General features: G+C 40.0%; 1 protein-coding gene and 1 long non-coding RNA gene across 52 annotated transcripts in view; one reads left to right on the top strand and one right to left on the bottom strand.

Annotated features, from left to right (window-relative positions):
• CAMK2B (calcium/calmodulin dependent protein kinase II beta) overlaps positions 1–16,753 on the bottom strand; it is a 289,277-nt gene that overhangs the window by 70,723 nt on the left and 201,801 nt on the right. For all 50 annotated transcript variants that reach the window (XM_072979233.2, XM_078379756.1, XM_020803578.3 and 47 more), the window contains exons 7-12: positions 14,967–15,069; positions 14,782–14,865; positions 11,868–11,962; positions 6,147–6,269; positions 5,815–5,898; positions 932–974 (exon numbers count right to left, since the gene is read on the bottom strand). In XM_072979233.2, the coding sequence (XP_072835334.2) occupies positions 932–974; positions 5,815–5,898; positions 6,147–6,269; positions 11,868–11,962; positions 14,782–14,865; positions 14,967–15,069 (532 nt within the window). The remainder of the gene's footprint in view (positions 1–931; positions 975–5,814; positions 5,899–6,146; positions 6,270–11,867; positions 11,963–14,781; positions 14,866–14,966; positions 15,070–16,753) is intronic.
• LOC144584193 (uncharacterized) overlaps positions 1–16,753 on the top strand; it is a 46,740-nt gene that overhangs the window by 20,532 nt on the left and 9,455 nt on the right. The window contains exon 2 of one of the 2 annotated variants that reach the window (XR_013538292.1): positions 11,589–11,680. The exons of the other annotated variant lie outside the window; for it this stretch is intronic. This is a non-coding gene — a long non-coding RNA (uncharacterized LOC144584193). The remainder of the gene's footprint in view (positions 1–11,588; positions 11,681–16,753) is intronic. 2 annotated transcript variants of the gene reach the window in all.

The following is a 16,753-nucleotide window of genomic DNA, read 5'->3' as shown; positions in this document are numbered from 1 at the left end:
GCACCCCACAAGCCAACACTTATACTCTCAAGTTGTCCTATTTAATATTAAAATAGCAGCTTTATAATTATTTTCCAAAATAAGATGACCTAATGAAATTGGGAAAGCACTAGAGCATAGCAAGGAGAGGGCAAAGAGATTTTGATGGCGTAGGCATAGGACACAATGCACAGGTAAGCTCTTGGATATATCTGGCTTTAATTTGCAATCAAGTTGTGTAAAAGAAATAAAAATCTCTTGAGGAATAAAATTATAGATAGTTTGGAAGATGGAAGTGGGAATTACTCCTCTTCCTAAATGCAGCCCAGAGTGAAATATATTGTGGTGGGGATGGTAGTGACAGAGATGGAACCTCTTGGTAAGCATGCTTTTCTGCAAGATCCATGTTCCTTGGCATACAACACTGCATCAAAATACTTTAACTACTACTGCAAAGCTTTAGCAAAGAAGGGAATTGAAGGGAGGATGAGTGCATGCAAGGGGAGTGGAGAAAGAGAGGTCAACAGCATATTAGTTAGAGTTTTTGATGGGGAAAATAGTAGGAGGGCATCCCAGGGCACACCGGATTACCCAGTTAGGGATGTTATGTTCAGAAACAGACCTGACAACTTGTCAGTGAAAATAAATTAGTTTGTGTTTTACTCCTGGGTCCAATATATTATTTTCCATATCACAATACTGCCATGCCAGAGAGCACCAGAATAAGAAGAGAAAGAGAATGAATGTAACACTCCGAGCCTGGGATTGATTTACAAAACCTGTGTTAGTGGAAAAGCTTGGACACTGTCTCTTTATGAGGCTCCCATGTAGGTTGCCTCAGTTAGAAGATGTTTCCATACCTTCTTTTAAACTAAAAAGGGAATGGAAACTGTTGAGGTGTGATTCCCCCCCCCCCAATTTTTTTCTTTATTAAGCAATGCAAAGTTCTCACCTGAGAAGTTTCTTGTGGCCAACATAGTGGTAAGAATTGCACCCTGAAAGAGAAAATAAATATTTTTTTAAAAATGCTGCACAGAATTCTTGCAGATCTTGATACAGAATGGAAGGTTTTTGAGAAAGTGGGAGAAGAACAGATGACTGAGAAGCCTAAAATAAAGGGCAATAAATTTCTATAAACCAATTTCTATATCCTGTGTCTTAATTTCTAAAATGGCCTGTGATAAGCCTGTGACAAAGTTGTTATTCAGTCTACTAAAAAGGATTGATACGGGACGTGGTGGCACTGCGGGCTAAACCGCAGAAGCCTGTGCTGCAGGGTCAAAAGACCAAGCAGTCATAAGATTGAATCCACGCGACGGAGTGAGCTCCCGTCGCTTGTCCCAGCTCCCGCCAACCTAGCGGTTCGAAAGCATGTAAATGCGAGTAGATTAATAGGAACCACTTCGGTGGGAAGGTAACAGCGTTCCGTGTCTAAGTCGCACTGGCCATGTGACCATGGAAGATTATCTTCGGACAAACGCTGGCTCTGTGGCTTGGAAACGGGGATGAGCACCGCCCGCTAGAGTCGAACACGACTGGACAAAAATTGTCAAGGGGAACCTTTACCTTTACCTAAAAAGGATTGATTAGGAACAATCTGTAGAAAAGTCTGTGATAGAAGTCTTTCAGAACCCTAAGGATCATACTAAACTGAAATGTCATACTGGTATGTTGATGTGCATCTGATTTGCATTTTAAAGTTTTCTCTTACTCAAGAATTAGACCACAACTCTCCTACCATGTGCTGAAGAATACAGCTTATATGTAAGGTACAATATAGGATGAATTACATGTAACCTCAGTCTGGGTGGGCAATACGATTAATATACCAATAATATGCAAAGTGCCATGCTGAACTAAACCAAAAGCCCCTCTAGTTCAGCACTTTGTTCATATGATAGCCTACCTCTGGGAAGCTCATAAACAAGATTAAAGCATAACAGGAGGGATTAGCCCTCTGCTTCTTTGTCATGCTGGCCACGTGACAACGGAAACGGTCTTTGGACAAGCACTGGCTCTATGGCTTGAAAATGGGATGAGCACCGCCCCCTAGAGTTGGACACGACTAGACTGAACATGTCAAGGGGAACCTTTAACTTTACCTTTACCTCTTTGCAACTGATATACAGAAGGAATGTGCATCCATCATGACTAGTAGCCACCAACAGACTTCATGAATTTGTATCATCTCCTTTTTAAAGCTCTCCAAGTTGGGAGCCATTATGACATCTTTAGGCAGCAAATTCCATAGTATAAATATGTACTGCGTGTTTCCTTTTATCTGCCTGGAATCTTTCAACATTCAGCTTCAGTTGTTGATTATGGATTCCAGTTTGATGCCACCTCTTCCACACCTTGCATAATTGTATACACCATTATCAAGTGTCCCTTTACTCACCTTTTTCCTAAGCAAAGCTATGCAATCTCAAATACTGTACATTCTCCAGCAGCATGTTGCTGACTTGTAACTGTATCAATTAGTTAATACTGTGTTTCTCGGAAAATAAGACAAGGTCTTATATTAATTTTTGCTCCTAAAAAGCATTAGGGCTTATTTTCAAGGGATGTTTTATTTTTTTCAAGTACAACAATCTACATTTATTCAAAAACAGTCATGTCATCTTCTGGTTGCTGTGCAATGCTGCACAATGGTGGAGGGTGGGGTTTCACTTAACTGGGGCTTATTTTTAGGGTAGGGTTTATATTACAAGCATCCTGAAAAATCATACTATTATGATTATTTTCAGGTCTTATTTTTGGGGAAACAGGGTAGCAGTATTAGGGAATGAGGGAACTGGGACTTGCCATAGGGACTCAGAATAGCATAGCATAGAATACCCAAGAAAGCACAGATGATTTGGCAGAAATTGATAATTTATTAACATTTTGAAAATTTCTGTAAATTTTTTTGTTAAAAAAAGAAACAAATATGCTACATGACAAGAGTGGTGTGATTCTGTCTTCTCTTGATTCTTCTACATTCATGGCACCCCTGAAATATTGGCACCCTTGCTATTCTGTCAGAAAATGCAGCCCTTCTTTCAGAAAATAGTTGCAGTTGCAAGTTGCAGTACTCACATGTTCATTTCTTTGGTTTGCATTGGAACAACACAAAAAAGAGAAGAAAAGTAAAATCTGATAAAATCCCACACAGAAACATAAAAATGCATTCGCCAAAATTATTGGCACCCTTAACTTAACATTTGGTAGCACCCCCTTTGGAAAAAATAACTGAAATCAATCGCTTCCTGTAACCATGAATGGGCTTCTTACACCTCTCTACTAGAATTTTGGACCACTCTCCTTTTGCAAACTGCTCCAGGGCCTTCAAATTTGAAGGATACCTTCTCCCAACTGCTGTTTTGAGATCTCTCCACTATGGGATAATCATAATAGTATGATCTGGACTCATTGCTGGCCATTTCAGAACTCTCCAGCACTTTGTTTGTAATAATTTCTGATTGCTTTTTGAAGTGTGTTTTGGGTCATTGTCCTGCTGGAAGACCCATGACCTCTAGTGGAGACGTAGCTTTCTGACACTGGCTACTATGTTGCACCCCAAAATTCTTTGGTAATCATCAGATTTCATGATACCGTTCACACAGTGAAGGCATCCAGTGCCAGAAGCAGCAATGCAACCCCAAAACATCTTTGAGCCTCCACCATGTTTGACTATAGGGACTTTTCTTTGAATGCCTCATTTCTTTTTCTGTAGACAGTGCCATGGTGTCCTTGACCAAAAAGCTCCACTTTTGTCTCATCTGTCCACAGTACATGCCAGTCTTGCTTTTTTATGCCTTTGTGTCAGCAGTGGTGTCCTCCCGGTCTCCTACCAATTCAGATGGTGACGGATAGTGTGAACTGACACTGTTGTACCCTGTGTCTGCAGATCAGCTTGAATTTGTTGGGAAGTTAATCTGGGTTCTGTAGCCACCATTCGAACAACACTTTTTTGTGATTTTTCAGTAATTTTGCTCTTCCGTCCACATCCAGGGAGGTTAGATACAAGTGCCATGGGCTGTAAACCTCTTGATGATATTGCACACAGTGTACATAGGAACATTAAGATTTCTGGAGATGGACTGGTAGCTTTGAGATTGTTGATGTTTTTCCACAATTTTTTCTCTCAAATCCACAGACAACTCCTTACACTTCATTCTTTTCTCCATGTCCAGTGTTACACACAACACAAAGGTTGAGTCAACTTTTCTCCATCTTAACTGGTTGCAAGTGTGATTACTATAGTGCCCACACCTCTTACTTGGGACAGGTAATTGTCTAAATGCCAATTAAAGGATCATAACATGCTTGAAAAGCAATTATTTCTTACAATTTAGACAGGGTGCAAATAATTTTGGCCAGTGCATTTTGGGGTTTTTGTGTGGGATTGTATCAGATTTGACTTTTCTTCTCTGTTTTTTTTTGTTGTTGTTGTTCCAACACAAACCAAATAAATGAACATATGAGTACTAAAACATTTGCAACTGCAACCATTTTCTGAGAGAAGGGTTGCATTTTCTGACAGAATTGCAAGGCTGCCAATATTTTTGGCCATAACTGTATATTATTCCAGCCTTGGAAATTTACTTACGTAGTTACTTACTTACTCTGGGCAGTTCACAGCAGTAACAGTGACATAAAAGAAGTTTTGATTAGTTAGAGACACCTTGTGAAGCAAAATAGTTGAACTAGTAAGATACGTGGGGGTACCAAAGATACATTCTAATGCCCTAGAGCTGTCCATTGTATTGTTGAGTTTATTTTATCATTTTCTTACATAATAATAATAATTGTGTGATGTCAAATAAATTCTGACTTTTGACAACTCTTTCTAGCGTTTTCTAGGTAGCGAGTATTCAGAAGCAATTTACAATTTCTTAAAATAACTTTATTTTACTGAAGAAGCCCCTTTGCACTTTGGGAGACATGGGTATTGTGGGTAGATCAAACTTGGCATTCATAGAAAGAAAATTAGGTTTTTATTTTAATTTTATAACTTTTATCTACTTATGTCGACACTGCAACGAGATTGGTAACTGGGGCTAGTCAAAGGGATCACTTTATGAACTGGCCTCGATGTTAAGAACATCAGGAGAGGGCTTTTTCTGGGTCCCACCACTGTCACAATTGTGTTTGGTGAGAACAGGGGAGAAGGCCTTCTCTGGGCTTACAGACTCTGGAACTCCCTTCCACAGGAAGCCAGGCTGGCCCCATTTTTGTTCTTCTGCAAGCAGGCGAAGACTTTTCTGTTCAGGCAAGCCTTCCCTTAATGACTGGCTGCCTGAATGAGATTTTTAAAGAGATGATTGCACCTTACTGGTCTGGATGTGTTTTTGGTGTTCTTTTTGCTTACTGTCTCTTTAGTGTACCGTTTGTTTGGTCATTTTTAATATTTGTATACCTACTGTTTTTAGTTTTAAATATTGTTTTTAATGATGTAAGCTGCTTTGGGTTCTTCTTAAGGAGAAAGGTGGGGTAAAATTAATCAATTAATCAATTAATCAATTAATCAATCAATCAATCAATCAATCAATCAATCAATCAATGAAATGTTCCAAGTTATTTAGATGCCACATTTTTGGTGTAAGAATGGTTTCCAATGTGACTTTTTTTAAAGGTAAGATAATTGACAGCAAAGGGAGTTAGATTGAAACATTCAAGAAGTGACCCAGCACTGGAAGACAGTTAACTATGACTATGAATAGAAGGGACAATCATGGAAGAAAAGCTAACATGCTTGGCATGGAAGACACCAGAACTACAGGCAGATGCAAAATCGAAGAATTACAGAACTTATATTCAGCATTGGAAAACCCTAGCGTGCCTAGCTCTTACCTTGAGCTTCCTTCTAGCATTGAACTTTTTCAGACACTCAACAGTCTCCTGTCTGTGCATCATGGAGGCCACTGTTGAACGTTGCTGAAAAGGGGAAAAAGAAAGGGAATAAAGTGAGCAAAGTCTAAAGCTTCTGATCTGTATGAAAACTGAACAGAGAAAGAAAAAGGAAAAGCAGAGAAAAATGTTTGTGTATGTATGCATGTGTGTGTTGCACCAAAGAATATAATGAGATTTCCTTTAAAAAGTAAAAGGAGACTTAACTATTTCCACTGGATATAAGCACATTAACCATCAAGTGCCAACAGGACCAAAGTAGCAATGATACTTACACAGACCCATGGATGTTTCAGAGCTTCATGAGCCGTGATTCTCTTTGCTGGGTTGATTGTTAGCATCTGGTTTATGAGGTTTTTTGCTTCGGGGGTGACTGTATCCCACTCAGGAGAAGGAAACTTGAGAATAAGAAGATATTATAAGGAGGTTATATGTGGGGAAACATCGGTGTTAAATGATGAGGGATACTCTGAACCAATTAAACATTTGTTTTTAAATCACAGAAAGTCAAATGCATCAGAGAGAGTTCTAAGGTCTGCCAAGATTCAGCCACATCATAAATTAAGCAATGTTCCATAACTGAAGCTCACTGTGCTCTGAAGCAAATGAAATTTATCAGCTGCAACAATATGTCTTTCATTTCATTTCGCCATCTCATTGTGTATTTGTTTTCTTTAAATATTGCCTGCTAATACAGGCTTTACAAAACCGGCAAAGATTTTAAGAATATGTCTGCTTCTGTTATTTGTAAGGGTCAGACAACAGGACATACAAAAACATGTGGCACGCTTGATCAGAGGAAAGGAAGAAGAAAATGTATTTAATGTTCCCCTCACTCACATTCCCTGTGCTGTCAGCACAGGAGAAAAGAGGGTAGATCTTCCTCCCCCCCAAAAATACAGCCAGAGGACATATTTTTGATCAGGAAACTATCTCAAATGGAAAGGATTTCTATGCAGGTGGAACCAAAGGATATTTTTGATGTCTCTGGGAATGTACTAGCAAATCAACAGGTGAAATGTTAATGTAAATTTATTCCATATGAGCTATCTGACTAAGAATATGTTTAATTTAATTTAATTTAATTTAATTAAAAACTTCCTATTACAGCCTCTTTTCAGGTATTGATCCTCCCCAAGGATCTGTTTTGCCCTTGGAACAGCTTCAGGAGCCTCAAGATGACAGGAGGGGACCCTTAATATCAGAAAATCACCCTCAAATCAATGTTGGTGGGACCATTAGCAGTGATTGTCCAATATTAAAGGCTTCTCTCCATTCTGGACCTCCCAAAAGCTTCCCAAAGGCAAAAGAGAACCTCAGAACCTTTTTTTAAAAAAAGGGGAAGCTTTAAATATAACTAATTTAAAGATATCTATTGCTTGATGATGACATAATGATACAATGGTACCTTGGTTTACGAACGCCTCAGTTAACTTAATTTTCAGTTTACGAATGAAAATCAATTGAAAATAATGCCTTGATTTACACTTTTTTTTGCAATACAAAGCAAGTTTACCCAGAATGCATTGCACCTGGGAGATTTATAGCACTGCCCCGTGCATGATGGAGTCTGTGGGTAGCATGTGGCATCAAATGTGGAGGTGTTGGAGCGGTTTTTGCATGAAACTTTGGAGCTATTCTGGATATTTTTTCAGCAGTTTGGGGACTTTTTGGAACTTTTTTGGCGCATTTCTCAAGCAGTCGAATGGTAGGGAACTGAGCTTCATTGTTGGCATGCCTTTTACTGTGTGTTCTGCATTGTGGGTTGGTTTCCATGCCAGCCCATGTGGACAGATTGATGTGTGATGTTTTAAAAGTTGAAGATGGATGTTTGAAATGTTATTGCTTGAGTAATTATGTCCCTGTACAGTACTTATGCCTTTAAAATGCACTTTATAAAGAGTTTTGAACTTTTTCTTGACTTTTTTCTGACCTCCAGAATGGATTAATTGATTTTCAAAGCGTTCCTATAGGAAACCGGTTTACGAATTTTTCACAATAAGAAACGTCCCGGAGAATGCATTAAATGTGTAAGCCAAGGTACCACTGTATTCTGATTGGAAATCTAACTAGGTGTTGGCTGGATAGAACAACTATCAAGTGGACACACAACGGCTCTTTCTCAAACTAGAAGGAAGTAACAAGTGGGGTACCAGAAGGCTCAGTCCTGGGCCTGGTGCACTTCAACATTTTTAATTATGATTTGGAAAAGGGGTTGCCAGAAATGTTTATCAAATTGCAGATGACACAAAATTGGGTGGAATAGTTAATATTCTGGAAGACAGAAACAAAATGCAAAAAGATTTTGAAAGGCTTCAGCCCTGGGCTGAAAACAACAGAATGAAATGTAACAGATATAACTATAAAGTTTTACACTCAGAAAAACAAAACAAAAAATACAAAGTTACAAGATAGTTCAGCAATAAAACATGCAAGAAGGATCTTGACATTTTTGTAGAACATGAGCTAAATATAAGCCAATAATGTGATGTGACTGCTAAAAAGGCAAAAGTGATTTTAAGATGCATTAACAGAAGCATAGTTTCCAAAACATGTCAAGTACTTGTTCTCCTCTATTTGGCACTGGTTAGGCTTCATTTTGAGTATTGTGTCCAGTTCAGGACACCACACTTTTAGAAGGATGCCAGGAAACAGGAACAAGTTCAGAGGGAGGGCAACAAGAATGACCAGAGGACTGGAATCCACACCCTACGAGGAAAGACTGAAAGAATTAGGCTTCTTTAGCCTTGAGGGAAGGAAGGCATGATAGCATTCTTGAGATACTTGAAAAGTTATCATGCCAGAGTGCAGCACACATAATAACGGGCTCAAGTTACAGGAAGCCAGATTTTGACTAAATATCAAGAAATACTTCCGAACTGTTGAAGCAGCGTGACAACGGAAACAATTTTGTCAGGAGGTGGTGTGTCCTCCAACATAAGAGGTATTCAACACAAAGTTATAAGGCCATCTGTAGTACTTTGATTTGGATTCCTGCGCTGAGCAGGGGTTTGGACTTAATGACTTTATAGGCCCCTTCCAATTCCATTATTCTATGATCACCCAGCCTGTGCAGCGTGAGATTTCAACTAATGAAAGCTGCCCCACATTAGTATAAGACCAGCAACAGGTTTTCTAAACCTGCACACATTTCCCCAGATTACTGTGTGAGAAGGATGGTAGATTCGTGATTGGTAGAGTTCAGTGGCCATTAGAAAATTAGATTCCATAGGGCTTTTCCAAATTTTACCCCCTCAATTTCTCTATTAAGCACCCCCCTTAACATAAATCCCCCTAAGGTCCACATGATATTCCATCTTACTTGTGTTGCATTGTTTTTATTGACTTTACCCAATACTCCTTTCCACTCAAATCTCTTTATATCTTGTACCAATTTGTACAGGGGTTCTTTAGAGTCTATTCTCACTTCAGGAGTAACACAGGATTCACAGCAGAATGAGGAAGGAGATGTGGAGGAAGAGGAGGGCAGGAAGGCTTCCCCCTCCTTGATTTTGGAAAAAGGCGGCAAGAAGGGGGCTTGCCTCTCTTGTTTTCTTTCTTTCTTTTTTCCTCCCTTCTCTATTTTTTTCTCTTTCTCCTTTCTTCTGCTCTATTCAGTTGGCCTCCTCGTCTCTTCCCACAGGCTGAATCATCAATCTCAGCAGGATGGGTGATGGAAGGGATACAATAACACCTTTTTAAACTCCTCACTTCGATTTCCCTTTAACACTTTCAAAATTAAAATAACAGAAAACAAACAAACAAACAAACAAAAAACCAAGAAGCAGCAGGTGCCTATGCAGTGTCTCTCCTGCATCACTTCCTCCCCATCTCTCTCTCTCTTTAGTGAGTGCCATGGTGCCTGCACTCAAAAAGGGAATGGGGAGGGAAAGATGGAGAAATGCATTTGGTGTCAGGAAATACAAGAAAGCAGAAGCAACAATGAACATGATGTGGGGTGAGGGGAAAAAGGAGTGAAGCAAAGTAGAGTGTGATAAGTGACATTTCTTGAAAACCTAAAAGATAACTAATTCCACTGTATATCAGGCAAAACTCAAAGAAAATGATGATGATAAAAAATAAAAAAGATAACAACCTTGCGGAGCCTTGAAGACCTTATATTTTAATGTGAGCTTTCATGGACAAGTCAACTTCTTCAAAAATATGAGGTAAAATACAGAGTTCACACAGTAAAATATTTGTGCCACAGTAAAACGTTCATTCCAGTGTACAATGTTCCACATGAATTTTGTATCTCTTGTTTCTCCCAGCAGCCAATAATCCAGATTCCAGTCATGCCTGCATATTTCTCATGTAACTGTAAATACTACAGAATCAAAATGAGGTGATATTTTGCACAGTATTAGCTACCTGCCAGATGTGAAACACAATACAGATGCACACCTGAAACTGGGTATCTATAACCACATAGAGGGCTAATACTTTAAAGACCATGAAGAATGGGACAAATGCCCCAAATCACTTCACAATTTACCTTCTGCAAATTTGCTTCACCTTTTTGAAAAGAGAAGTAAAGTTCAACCACTGCTGGGGATTTAAAATGAGCAAGGCCAGTAATTTCAGTAAGTGAATACCAAACTTTCCCTTTGAGACAGGGAATAGTGACCTCTGCGCACACTGTTAAAGTTTTTCAAATGAACAAGACCTTAAGAATTTGAGATGTATTTCAAATAGCAGATTAGAAACAGATTAGGATTTGTAGAACAGACGGTGTCACACTCCTCTTGTTTTGTTCCACAGATTCTATGAAATGATAAAAAAAGGAGAAAGAGCCACAACATTCTGACAGCTAAAACAAACACCACATCAATTGGGGGGGGGGCACATTCATTTTGTCACAGCTAGCAAAACCAGATACATGTACACAAAGAAGGTCAAGCACACAGGCTTTCTTGATTTTAAAATGCAAGTGAGGAATAAAGCATTTCAAGATAGGAATCTCATGCATTTTTCTATGCCATTAAACTGCCCCTTGATTAAAAGGAGTCAGGATGCTGAGTTATATAATGCTTGCAGCACTTTCTTTTAACACAGTGGCTTCAAAAAGTTTCTGTAAGCATTATAGGAAATGTTTTTAGTGCTGTTAAATCTCTACCATGTTTATATCCTACTTCTACTTTTATATTTGGTGTTCTTATGTGCTAATGATACTGCTTTTAATCTGACTTTTATCTCATATTTTTATTACCATTATTTTATTGGTATGTGTCTGTTCTGTGCTGTCAAGGTGGAACTGACTTATAGAGATCCTAATAGGGCTTTCAAAGTAAGTGAGATATTTAAGGAGTGTTTTCCTGATCCACTCCTTCAGTGAGTTTCCACAGCCAAGTGGGAATTTGAACCCTGTTCTCCAGAGTCCTCGTTAGCCACTCTACCCAGTCACCCCACTGGGAATCTGGATAGCTCAGTGAGTTAGTGGTGGGCAGTTCAATTCCTCACTGTGTGTCTTAGAGGAGCCAGTCTGTGTAGCCTTAGGCAAGCTGCACAGTCCCTGAATGCCTCTAGAAGAAAGGAATGGTAAACCACTTCTGAGTACTCTCTACCTAGAAAACCCTGCAAAGGGTTACCACAAGTCAGAGCTATTTTATTGGTATCTTGCATTTTTTGTTTCCACTTGTCCCAAGCCAGAACACTTTGGCTAATGGGTCATGTTAAAATGTTATGAATACATTGCTATGAATGCTATTTTATAATAGGACACAAGAATGGCTCGAAGAACAAGATGATGCTCCTGTTCATGCCATATGCAGAAGCTGATGAACTGTGAACTGACACAACACTGACAAAGGTATAACATCTTCAACTACAAGTGGGGGAGCAGGTTCATTTAGATGGTGCAGGACGTACTGTGTGACACATACACGACCCCATCCTCCAAAAGAAGAAGATGCCTGATTGCCCTCTGCAGATAAGGACCAAAATAAAAAATGTACTAGAAACAAGAGAGAGGACAAATGTACTGAGCTACTACTCACATCGTAGGCTCCAGCCTTAATCTGTTGGTATAGTTTGTGCTGGTCTTCATCCCAGAAAGGAGGATATCCAACCAATAAGATGTAAAGAATAACACCTAGGCAAATGAAGGAGATAGCAGCACAGTTAGAACTGTGAACTTAGCCTCTGTGTTGACCAGGCTTTCTACCCAGGCCTGAGATGAAAGAATAGCTGAAAATATAAATATATCCCCTACTTGAACACAGGCTGACATCCCTGATTCTTCTTTTATAATATTTTGTGGAAAGCTAGGAACCCTCGACTTACGAATGGCCGTATTTACGAACATTTCTACTTATGAGCTGCTCTGATAGGGAAATATTCCCTCTACTTGCAAACTTAAATTCGAGTTACGACCTCCCCACCCACCCCCCGCCGCCAGCGCTGCTTACAGAGGTCCCCAGGCAGTCCTCCCAGCACCATTAGAAGAAAAAAGTCACTTACTTGTGGCCTCGGAACAGCTGGAAAAAGAGCAGAGAGGCGGCAGCCATTTTGAGAGGCGACCACTGGCTGTCTCTCAAGATGGCTGCTGTCTCTCCAGGATGGCTGCAGCCTGCCTGCTGGTTGCTGACTCAGCTGTTGAGCGCTCTTTTTCTGGCTGTTCCGGCTGCGGGGGTGCTGTGAGGAGCCAGGCTCGGTCTGCAGTACCTGGTAAGTGACTTTGTTTTAATTTTTTTGTTGTTGTTTATGACTTTTTTTCACATAGGAATGCATTAAGTAAGTTTCAATGCATTCCTATGGGAAATTTGGATTCGACTTACGAACCTTTCAACTTACGAACATCCTTCTGGATAAGTTTGTAAGTCGAGGGTTGACTCGAGATAAGTGGTTTAAGAGAAATGCATAGCTCTCAATTTAGCATTGGCCAGTTGCCTCAGGAGCGCTTCACTGACTAGACTCCAGGACTAGAGCACAAACACTGCATGCAAAAAGTTCTATACACAATCTGTAACAACTGCAGATAGGACTAGAAAAAGCTTCTGTCTGAAATCCTGGACAGCTTCTGCCAGTCAGAACAGACCAAAATTGAGTTAGATAGACAAACAGTGCTCTCTGGTATAAGACAGCTTAGGCTTGGCTTAGCTTAGTCATTGGGGGGACAGATAGACTATTCAAAAGATGATCAATTCAGTTTAAGATTAGTGTCAAATTACGGCTTTTCTCATTCTCCCTGCACAGTCTCTACACCAGTGGTGTCGAACTGTGGCCCTCCAGATGTTCTTGGCCTTCAACTCCCAGAAATCCTGGCCAGCAGAGGTGGTGGTGAAGGCTTCTGGGAGTTGAAGTCCAAGAACTTCTGGAGGGCCACAGTTCGACACCACTGCTCTACACCTTCTATATCCTTTCCATGACTTCTCTTACTATGACTGTTTCAGTTTGCCCTCTGCCCTTTTTTAAATTTAGAATTTTAGAGCTTCCCACTTTAGAAAGCACCAATTGAGCTGCAGCTTGGCTACAGATGAAAACGTAAATCACTTAACAAGTGGTAACTTGCTGTCCCATGAAAATAACTACTATTGCACAAACATATAAATATTTTAAAAGTCAATATGCTGATTTACTTATCATTCATTTCATTAGGCTTATTTAAAGGATGAAAAGGTTTTGATCCAACCTGCTGTTTTTACAATATTAATAGTGTTAGTACTATGTTCTTTTAGTGCCTGAAATCTAGTAGTAAGTCACAAGTAGAGTAGACCCATTGAATCAATAAAATTTATGGAGGACTTGACTCACCAAATGTCTGTTGAATCAATGGGCCTACTCCAGTTGCAACCTACTACTGAATTTCAGCCACTTATTTTTCTCTGTGAAAGTTCTATAAATAAGGTAAGACAGAAATCAATAAAAATACTAAGAAATACATAAATTGTACCTTTAGACTAAACAAGGACTGTAGACTTGAAATCTATATCCAGTTACTTGTTCTACAGACCCAGAGTGAGTCCTTCAGCTCCTAGCTTGTGCAAAAATGTCTTCTAGACTATGTAGGTCAGGATGGGCATATTGTGGCCCTCTAAATTATGTTCAACTGCAACTCCCCCACCTGCCCTATGTGATGAAGTTGAAGCAGTATGAGATATGTGGTCAGAGAAATGTAAGATGGAGTCAGACAGGTTCTGTGTGAAGATGATTTGAGAGACATTGGAATGTGTTTTTCTAAGTGCCATGAGAGTGTTTTTCTGAAGATCGGTACAGCACGGTTTGAGATAAGAGTTGAAGGTCAAATCAAGGGGCCTGTGGAAGAATCAACATTCTGAGCTAATTGGAGAAGAGATAAAACACCTAGACTTTTGTGGGAATTAAGGGAGGAGGAAGGTGTTACAGCCCCTTGATGCTAATTGGTTAACAGCCAGAATTGTCAAGAAGGGAGGAGTTAGAGAGTGTAGAAAATGGACGATGGATTATGTGAAAGAAGTTCTGTTCTGGAAATCGATTCCATGATGATGGGAGAGAGAAAGAACTTGATGGTTTGAATATGCGGCTTGAAGGAGAGAGGACGTAAGTAAAAAGAAAGAAGGAGGTGATGGTAGCCCACTGTAGCCCACCTTAGTAATGTTTGTTATTTTAATGGGAATCAGTTATTTTATTTAACTGTAATGATCTTTGAATATGTTCTTCATGCTAAAGCTTGAGCAGTATAAACTGATTCTCTGAAACTCTATTTTTCTAATAAAAATTAATTATAAATATTCTTACAAAGGACTGGTTTCTTGAACAGCAGGGTCTGGCTAAATCTAGGAGGGCCACAAACTAGCTATTTTTAAGAGTCCTACCTAACTGAGCTGTTGTGAGTTCTAAGGAATCACAAAGCCCATAATTCTGTACTTGCAAAGTACTGGGTATAAGTAAACTTGAAAATGTTGACAAACTACGCCTTACAACTGGTCTTACCACATGCCCAGATATCCACAGGTTTCCCATAAGCTTCTTTGCGTAGAACCTCAGGAGAAAGATAGCCGGGCGTGCCGGCAAAGCCTGAGGGAGGAAGCAAAATTCAACATGTGTCTTTACTGATGACTAGATAACAAAAGTAAACTGACAAAGGGTGAAGGGTAGTTATTCCGACAAGTACTTACCAAACCAGGCCTGCTGGTCTCCTTGCACCTCAATCGCCAAACCAAAATCTGCCAACTTCACCGCTGCACCTTTGCATTTGCTGGCCAGAAGGAGGTTCTCCGGCTGTCGTGATGACCCAATTCAACATAGGGTGCCATTTTAGTAAAATTCATGTATTGTTTGAGTTTGGTTTAATGTACAAAGGGAGAGGGGAATAAACAGAAACAACAACAACAAGTTTGCAGAAGGTGATTAGAAATTTGCAATCACTCCCCAAACATATGTGAGAGAGAAGCAGGTAAAAGGATAAGCTATTCTCTGGAGGTAACCCTGTCCCCTAACTAGGACACATGGGGAACATTCCCTATAATTTTCAGCCCTGCTGGCTGGGGCTCTGCCCCTCGCAGGTGTGACTTTGTTCCCGGGCGCACACGATCCCACTTCACACGTGGTTCCATCACGATCAGAGCCAAAGGGGCTGAAAACGATCACTGGTGATGCACGGAGGAGGAAGGCTGTGCTGGGGGGGGGGTGGAGTCATGCAAGCACACACTTTAGGAGGAAACCTTGCACATGGGAGAATACTTCAGGAGAAAACATCCTTGCAGCATGCAACACTGGTGGAGGACTGAATATTTTGACATTATGACTGGCTGGCTGGGTTGCTGCTCGTGAGGACCAAGGCCCAATCTGACATATCTCTTCAGAAGCAGTTTTGTACAACAAACACAGTAAGGCTTCTTTTGAGTGGACACAGGCAGGAGTGTACAGTGATCCACAATAATCTCTTCTACTTATAGACTCTCCTCAGATTCCCTTTTATACCAGTGAGGAATATTTTTGTTTTTGCAAATGGCACTTTCCCAGTTATTGGTGGAAACAGCCAATTCATCAGACAAAGTCTATTGGAAAGGGTAACACAGAAACAGCTTAGCCCTTTCATTATTCTCAAGGACTGCCCTTAAAGCAATTTGTTTTTTATTGAGGTAGTGTCAGAAAAAACACATTGTGCTCTACTGTGAGTCTAAAACTGTACTTCTGGTCATAGTAAAATTGCCCTGTGAATAGATTCATTCATACAAGAGGAGCTTTCCATATTTGGAAGAGGGCTGACAAGATTTTGTCCTATTTAGTAATACAACCTACATGACACTGTACTGCATATGTGTGTGTTTTATGTGTCATCACATCAGTTCTGACCCAAAGTGGCTCTAGTAGGGTTTCCAACCTGTGTTATTTTAAAGAGTGATTTTAACATTGCCACATCAGTGAATTTCTGGCTGAGCAAGAATTTGAACCAAGGTCTTCTGAATCCTAATATGATACTATCCACCACACAGAACTGGGAATCTCACAATAGATGCACCTTCAAAATGTGCACCTTGTCTCATCGAAGCATTACTACATTCACTTAAAAAGAGAGTGTGTGTGTAACAATAAAAGCTGATTATGTCACTTGGGCATCTATCACCTCTGCAATGAATAACTTGAGGATTTCAATTACAGAATTAAATTTAGATGGGGAAAGAAATCCCATGGATAGATTTTGTTCAATTGTAAAGGCTTTGCTTATGATTATGGCCTAAGTGATCACCATCTTCAGTATCAGATGAGATTGGCTAATGAGCTTGAGGTTAATTTCCTGAATGGCTTGCGGCTTTGCTTACTCAACTAATCTGCACATACTGGCTCTGAAGAAACCGGACTGCCATGGGTCTGCCTTCTGCTTATGTCACACAGCTGATTCACAGCTTGGTCTATGAGCCCTGATAGCTAGACTGGCTTACCATCCAACATAATATTGAAG

Source organism: Pogona vitticeps, chromosome 8 (genome assembly GCF_051106095.1).
Source record: "Pogona vitticeps strain Pit_001003342236 chromosome 8, PviZW2.1, whole genome shotgun sequence".
In the NCBI taxonomy this organism is placed as follows: Eukaryota; Metazoa; Chordata; class Lepidosauria; order Squamata; family Agamidae; genus Pogona; species Pogona vitticeps.
This window is presented reverse-complemented; position numbering and strand designations above follow the sequence as displayed.